Raw genomic sequence first — 7,996 nt, 5'->3', positions numbered from 1 at the left:
TGGATCCCAGCCAGGCTTGTTCTCCCCATTTCTCAGATGGAAGAGCTTGAGGCTGGGGCCCCGAGACTGTCCCAAGGTCACGCTCACGGCTCAGGCTTGCGCCTGTCTCCTCCGCAGCCTCACTGCGCCAGGAGGATCCTAGTAGCCCAGGACACCACCCCAGGCTAACAGCTGCCCTGGAGGGGAGACTCCAGCTGCCCTCTTAACACCCCCCCCCCTCCCCAGGAAGTGGCTCTGGGGATAGCCTGCAGCGTTGCCCTGGGGGAATTAGCCCCCACACCAGCACTGCTGGGCGCCTTGTCTTTCTACCAGGCTGGAGTGGTGAGGGTGTGGGTAGAACCCCCTCGCAAGCAGCTGCACCACGTGGGTGGTGGACACAGGCCCCCCTGCCTCCATGTGGGGTACACTCTCCCATGCCCAGCTCCTCGGCCAGCTGCTGGGCTTAGCCTGCCCAGAGGCAACTTGTGGGAGTCCTGGGTCTTAAAGGTGTGTGTGCACTGTGCCAGGAAGTTAGGATGCACCCATGTTGCCTGTCCCTCCCCTAAGTGGCTGGCTGAGTAGGGGCCCTGTGGGTGGGTGCTCTGGACACCCTGGTGACCCCCGCCCTCTGCCCTCTGCCCCGCAGCGCTGTGCTTCGCAGTATCCCGCTCGCTGGTGCTGACCTGCCTGGTGCCGGCTGGCCTGCTGGGCCTACGTTACTACTACAGCCGCAAGGTTATCCTCGCCTACCTCGAGTGCGCACTGCACACAGACATGGCGGACATCGAGCAGTACTACATGAAGCCGCCCGGTGAGTTACCAAGCCTGGCCGGGCGGTTGGCCCCAGCGTGCTGGGGGACTAGGGCTTTGGCTGGATTTGGACAAGTAGATGTGGGCTCTTGGTGTGGGGACACCCCTGTCTCTGAGCCCCTGCTGTCCTCTCTCTTGGGAGCTCTGGTAGTCTGGGTCAGTCCTGAGTTGGGGGCCCCTTTCCTTGGTCCATTGCTGTGGGGGAGGGTCTGCAGAGATGATGTTTCTTCTGAGTCTGGGGTCCTGGAGCACCCTAGACTCAGGGGCAGGGGACAGAGGACTGCAGGCCTGAGTGCCTGGGCCTCAGTCAGTCTCCCTGCACTCTGGCCGGGTCTCTGGTGACTCCAGGCCTTTGTGACCTTCTGCAAGGCTGGGGCTGGGGCCTGGGTGGCCCCGCATCTGGCAGAGCCCTGAGGTTCCCTCATTGTGGGGGACGAAGAGGGAGGGCCCCAGGGCCAAGAGGAGACAGTGGCAGTAGCAGGGTCCCTAGGACCCTGAGGGTCAACCTTCTCTTCTGGTGAGTGAAGGCAGTGGGGACGGGGTGGCTTTGGCATGGCCAGTTCTGTGGCCCCTGGCACAGCCCATCCCTTGGAGCTGCCCCACCTCCACGGCCTTGAGCGCTACCCATTCCTCTTGACTCCTTCACAAACCCAAACAAGGCATCTTCTGGCCTTGGGGGAGCCCGGAGGAGGGGGGCGGAGCCGTGAGGCTGCCCAAAGCCAAGACGCTGCAGTGGGAGAGGGGCTGGCATGGGGAGCCTGTTCTTGCCTCCATGGATAGGGGGACGGGGGGCCTTGCTCACTCCTCTTGGCACATCTGGGGGTCACAGCAAGCTGCTGACCAGCCCCGCTGGACTTTGGGGTGTTGCTAGTGCCCCAAGATGGGAAACCTGAAGCCTGCAGACAAGCATGGAACACCCCAGGCCAGGTGAGCTGGGGGACTGGGTCTCCCAGGACTGTCCTGACCTCGGGTATAGGTGGCCTGGGTGGTGGGGGTGGGCCTGCTGGCAGAGCAGGGACCCAGCTCAGGGGTAGAGTAGTGGCTGGCAGAGAGCCTGGGGGCTTGGGGATCGGGGACCCCTGTGCCCTTGACTGTGCGGCTGCAGAGGGGTGCGCTGCAGGGGGCCTGCGTGGTGGCCGACGGCTCAGGCATGGGCTCAGACTTCCTGTCCTTCCTGCTGGCTCGGGGCTAGGCCTCAGGGTCTGGGGGTGAAGGAGACAGGAGAGATGCCCCTCACAGCTGATGTGTGTGTGTGTGGGGTGGTGGTGGTAGTGGTGGGGCTCTTCAGAAAAGTCCTTGCGGCCCGTAAGGGCACTGACCAGGGTGGAGGCCAGCCTGCAGGGGACCCTCTGCGCAGGCTTGAGGGCAGGCGTTGGGGGGTGTGGACCACAGTGCTACTGACCAGCGGGGCCAGCGGCCAGTCCCCAGGCCTCTAACCTGCATCACCAGAGGCGGCCAACTCTCCCTTTAGCTGTGTCCTCCCTGGCATCCTTGCCCCCTTTCACTTCTCCCTTCCTGGCCCTGCTGAGGCCGCCCTCTCTCCCCACCCTTGCCCTAGACTCCCTTGTGATTGGGCTCAGCAGTGGGTGGGAAGGCTGGCCTGACCACTGGGCTTACTGCCCAGGGGAGACTAGGGTCAGCGCTGGGGGATGGGGGATACTTCTCACGGGTCCTGTGATGCTCATTGGAGAGGATAGGATTGAGGAGTGTCCTCAGAGCTGTATGTCCACGGCTGGGCAGTCTGTTCTAGACAGTCTGTCCTGGGTGTGTGTCCTGGGCTGTCTGCCTCCAGCAGGACTGAGGCTGCCCCAGGCGGGGTGGGGTCTGGGAGTGGTGGAGGCTGCAGTGCTTGAGAGGAGGGCATCTGACCGCCCTGTCCCCTGCAGGCTCCTGCTTCTGGGTGGCCGTGCTGGACGGCAACGTGGTGGGCATCGTGGCAGCGCGTGGCCACGAGGAGGACAACACGGTGGAGCTGCAGCGCATGTCTGTGGACTCGCGGTTCCGAGGCAAGGGCATCGCCAAGGCGCTGGGCCGCAAGGTGCTGGAGTTCGCCCTGGTGCACAACTACTCGGCGGTGGTGCTGGGCACGACGGCCGTCAAGGTGGCCGCCCACAAGCTCTACGAGTCGCTGGGCTTCAGACACATGGGTGCAAGCGACCGCTACGTGCTGCCCGGCATGACCCACTCGCTGCCTGAGCGCCTCTTCTTCCAGGTCCGCTACCACCGCTACCGCCTGCAGCTGCGCGAGGAGTGACCGCCCGCCTGCTGCCCGCCTGCCCGCTGCGCCCGGCCACCCGCCCGCCCTCCCACGCCTGCCCACCGCCTGCCTGCAGCCCACCTGCCCGCCTGCTGCGGCCGGCTTCCAGATACTCACCTTAGCATTTTAGGTTGGGTTTCTCCTTTTTCTGTGTCCCATGGTTCTCTGGCCATTTCTTGGGGTGCAGGGGGTGCCTTGTTTGTGGCGCTTTGGAGCGGGTGAGTTTGTCTTCAGGGGCCCTCCCACCACCACTGTCACAGCCTTCTGGGCCATCCCCCCCAGGCCCCAGAGGGACCTGGAAGCCCACTGTGGCTGTCGTTCACCCTTCCTGGCCCCCACCGTCTGGGGCCACCTTGCTGCCTGGGCCTTGCCCATTGAACACAGAACCCCTGCTACTGTGTGGGTGGCTGGGCCACTGGGTGTGGGGCCGGGCCAAGGGGTTGAGCTGGCCTGGCCGCTTTGCTCCGAGCATGCTGAGGCTGTGGTCTGGCCACGGTGCGCCCGCATGCCCGCAGCCCCTGCCCGCTGCCTGTCCGGATCAGACCCCACCCCGAGACCCACCCGGCTGAGTGAGTGAGGGAGGGATCGAGCGCAGGAGGATGGGTCCTGCTGCCCCCGCCCTCATTGGCCCCTGGCTACACCCCGTCCATCACCCATGGTCCCTTTTGCTTTGCTGTCCTGCCCCCCTCCTTTCCTCTGCTCCAACCCCTCCCTTGCTGATTGGCAGCACGTTTGAGGTGTGGTTCCCATAGCAACCAAGCACAGCTTGGTCTGGCCCCTCTGCAGAGTGGGCCTGGGCAGGGGGCGGTGGGGGGGAGGGGCCCTCCTCCCACCGCCCCAGCTCTCGCGTGGCCCCCTCAACCGTCCCCAGGACTGCCCTGTTTCCAGATGGGCCGGTCTGTGCACCTGACGACCCCAGGCCACCCCAGGTCGCAGCTGCCGCCACCCAGCTGGCCCACAGCTTCCCCAGCCTGAACCCAACCCCGTTTTTAATAAGTTATTAGACAGAATAGCAACACTGCATGATTTTACTTCTTGGGACAAAACGGTAGCTTGTACCTAAGACAACACGCACTCCTCCGGGTGGCGGAGGGCGGTGCCCAGTTCTGGTGGGGTGGCCCGAAGGTTTCAAGGGAGTCCTCAGTGGGAGAGCAGCGTTTCTCCCAAGGGAGCACCTGCTGGTGAGCAGTTGGGGGTGCCCCATGCCCGCCTGGGCAGAAGCGTCCGGGGGTGCCCTAGGGCAGCACTTCAGGGATGAGGGGGAGTGGGGTCTCAGCCCTGTCCCACCTTGGGGCCTGGCTGTGTCCCCAGGTCCCAGGCAGGCCTGGCCTGGCTTGGGGGTGGGCTGGGAGGGGAGCGGTCGCCTGTGGTCGTGGTGGTGCTGCCGCTGTCACGTCCAGCTGTGAGCCTGGGCCGGCCACTCTGGCCACGGGGCAGGAGTGCCAGCCAGGCCCCCTTCCTCTGGGGGCTCGTGGAGGGGAGGGTGAAGGCGGCCGACCCCCGAGCTGAGCCCCAGCTCCCAGGCTCTTGGCGGGTGGGCGGGCCGTCGCCCTGGCAGGCGCTGCAGTGAATGGGTCTGTGGAGCCCGGCCAGCTCCCGGGCTTTGTTCTGGTGGCGCCCGCGTCCGTCCGCACCGTTTGCGGAACCCTGTACAGCCCCCGCTCCCTGTACATTCCCCGGCGGTGCCCGGCCCTGCGCGGGGCGGGGTTGTAGACTGTACAGAAATCGGCACCCTATTTTCTTGCAGCACTCAGATTTTGTTAATCTGGATATACAGACAGACGTAAAGTGTTTTAGCAAAACAGCAAACAGTCTGTGCCTTTCTTCCCTCTTCCGGTCTGGTCTGGTTGGGAATTGGGGCTGGTCTTAGCTGGCTTTGGCGTGCGGAGGGGGCCCGCTTGCTGGGCAGCCTGGCTAGGGCCCTGGGACTGGGGTGGGGTGGTCAGCGGCCTGTGGGACAGGTTCTGGTGGGGGGCAGCCTAGTTGATCCTGTGCCTTTGCAGCTTCGAGGGTCTGGGTGGGGACGGAGTAGGGGTGTGTGTGTGTCCCTGGAGCCCACTGAGCCGGGCAGAACCTGTCCTCCCCATGCACTTGGCTGCCTGTGCTGATGGTGTTCAAGGGCCCTGGTGGAGTCTGGCCATGCTGTCCTGGGGTGTCTGTCTGTCTGCCCACCAGCCATGGAGTCTGTGGGTGGGGGGGCTTGTCCTATCCCAGCTGCAGGGCCAGCGGGTTGTGGGGGATGCTTGCCTTCTTTGCTGCTCTTGTTGCTGCCCAGGATGTGGGGCTCGGAGCCGCTGACTGGCCATGGCTCTCTGCACTCCCTACTAAGCGGGCAGAGGGGTCCAGCGGGCTGGGTTCCCACCATGCCCTGTGGCCTCCCCTGGCCTGAGAGTGGGCGCTGTGCCAGGGTGCACTGAGCCGGGCCTTTGCTATGCCCATGCCCACACTACCTCTGTGATGTGTCCGTGTGCTGGAGCTACTTTCTCTGAGTGACTGGCCCTGGGCCTTGCTCTCCCGCCCTGCTGCCTCGTGGCCTTGGCACTTGGCAGAGGTCTTGTGCTTGGGGAGGGGGTGGGAGCTGTTAGAGGAACTGGGCAGACAGACCTGACCCCCCAGCTCTGGGAGGGCTGGCCCTGATCACACCCTGAGGCCATCTTGATGCCCCTGGGGGCTCTGTGTGTGGCTGCATGTGGCAGCTTGGGTATTTGTTCTCAAATGTGGCGGGCCCATTGGTCACTGGCCACCAGGAGGGCATCTCCCACTGACTTTTCACTCCCCGGCTCAGCCTTCCCCACCGTGGGCAGAGGCTACGGAGCCAGTCTGGCCTGGCAGCCAGAGCACGTCTCCCAATTGTGGGAACCGAGGGGTGGCCCTGTGGTGGGTGGGCCCGCTCTGGTCGGAGACCCTGTGGACAGGTGGCCTGGGCCCACAAGGCCTTGGGGAGCCTCTCCCGGGTCTCAGTGAGCAGCTTTCCCTAGAGGAGGGGGTGGGCCATCCAGGCCCTTGGGGGAGTTAGGGCAGAGGGTAACCCCTATTTAGGGTGAGGGCGCCCTTGAAGTCGGTTCTTTTGGGTACCTCGAAAGTGCTCAGGAAGGTCTCCGGGACCTGGGCCCTGGCACCGGGAGCCTTTGCCGTAGTGATCCTCCCCTTAGCCAGGGGCCACACGGGGCTTCCTGCGGCTCACTGGGGCCTTGGGGAGCGTCTCTGATGGTGTCCTTGTCTGGGACCTGGGGTGAGTGCTGGCTGGGTGGCAGAGGCTGGTGCCAGCTGACAGGTGTTCTGCAGAGGGGGGGTACCCTCCCAGGCAGGGCATCTTGGGGCCTGGGGTCCAGGAGCATGAACCCTAGCAAGGACCACTATTGGATATGGGTTTTTGTTTTGTTTTGTTTTAAACAGCAATAATTAGCCATTTTAAAGATGTGAGTGGGGTGTGTGTGTGTGTGTGTGTGTGGGGCGGGTGTTGGAGGGACCCTGGGGAAGCTGAGAAGGGAACATGGGGGAGAACCAGGCAGAGAAAGTGGGCTGGCTCAGGTCCTTTGCCTACTACCCCTACCCATGCCACCCCAGAGCCTGTGGGCGTTCCTCCTCCATGCCCCTCTGGTCTCATCCTGGCTGTCTGGGGTCCAGCGTAGGGCCGTGAACATGGCTCATGTTCCCTTGCTGGTCGGTGGGAGCCCACTAGCTGCACATAGCTTCGGAGTCGTGGGGCGGCCGTGGTTTGGGGAGTGGACCCTGGGGCTGGGAGTGTGGGGAGGCAGGGCTGGCCGGGCCCCTTGGGGATGTGGGGCTGCCACGGCCACGTGACTGCATCACTTTCCTGGAGCTGCTGCAATCTGTTGTGGAGATGTAGCCAGCTGGAGGGCAGGAGGGCCAGGCCTCTGGCCATGGCCAATGGGCGAGCCCACAGAGGGGAGGGTGAGAGCGTGGGGTAAGTGAACTGTGAGACCACAGCTTGGCGATTGTCCTGAGACCCCAGGATGTGCCAAAAAGCCCCTGGGGGGCGTGTGGGGGTGAAGGAGCTGAGTTCTGAGACGGCATGGGGCTGCCGCCTGCTGGTCCCGGGGTAGTCTTGGTCCTGGGCGCTGTGTGACCCATGCCTGCATGGCCCCAAGCTGCTGTTTGTCAATAAAAACCAGTTGACAGATCCCCGTCCAAGTGCTTCTTGAGGACCTCTGACCCCTTCCTAGTCCTCCCAGCCAGGCTGGACCCCTGCCCCTGCCCCCCAGCCAGGCTGGACCCCTGCCCCTGCCCCCCAGCCAGGCTGGATCGGTTTCCTCTACACTGTGGGCCAAGCTGCCCTGAGAGGGAGGGTGTCAGAGGGGCTCCTGGCTGAGCTTGAGGACAGTTGGTGGTGGAAGTGTCAGCCTGGAGTCCTGTGGCACCCTCCGCCCACAGGACCCCCTGGACCCTCACTCTCCACAGGGCTGCGATGTGCTCAGCCCGCCAGACTCTTTGCCTTGCCTCAGGGGTTCTGACTGGGGCTACCTGTGTCAGCCCCTCCCTGAGTCCCTTGGCCCTCCTGCCCAGCCTGTGCACTGGTGGCCTGGGGTGGGAAGAGAGGGCGGGGTGTGGGTGTGGTTGAGGAGGGCTTTTTTTCACTCAGCCCCAGGTCCCAGAAGCCTCGAGGGCTAGTAGTGCCTCCTGGACTGCGGGGTCAGCGGCTCCTTTAAGACAACCCTTCTCAGAGCCTGGTGTCTAAAGAGGACACATGAGGGCAGACCTGGTAGTGGGGACTGCGCCTGCCCAGGCCCTCACGGTTAGTTCTGAGCTTACAACACTGGTTTCCAGATGTTTCTGAGCGCCAGGGGGAGGTGTTTGCTGGGTGGCAGGTGGGAGGCCTCTGGGCAAGGCCGGATAGAACAACCTGAGGAGAGCTGGAATGGGGATGCTTTTCAGTGATGGGCGGCGAAACCTGCAGCTCCCCAGGAGGCTCTCAGACTGCATTCCCCC

The 7,996-nt window shown here is 64.3% G+C and overlaps 1 protein-coding gene across 1 annotated transcript in view; it reads left to right on the top strand.

Moving 5' to 3' along the window:
* NAT8L (N-acetyltransferase 8 like) overlaps positions 1-7,190 on the top strand; it is a 21,101-nt gene extending 13,911 nt beyond the window's left edge. The window contains exons 3-4 of the mRNA XM_004715107.2: positions 626-790; positions 2,676-7,190. Of these exons, the coding sequence (XP_004715164.1) occupies positions 626-790; positions 2,676-3,043 (533 nt within the window). The 3' untranslated portion in view covers positions 3,044-7,190. The remainder of the gene's footprint in view (positions 1-625; positions 791-2,675) is intronic.
* The last annotated feature ends 806 nt before the right edge of the window (positions 7,191-7,996 follow it).

The sequence above is a fragment of the Echinops telfairi genome, unplaced genomic scaffold (genome assembly GCF_000313985.2).
Source record: "Echinops telfairi isolate 266 unplaced genomic scaffold, ASM31398v2 ScPeMD7_28;HRSCAF=97, whole genome shotgun sequence".
NCBI classification, from domain to species: Eukaryota; Metazoa; Chordata; class Mammalia; order Afrosoricida; family Tenrecidae; genus Echinops; species Echinops telfairi.
This window is presented reverse-complemented; position numbering and strand designations above follow the sequence as displayed.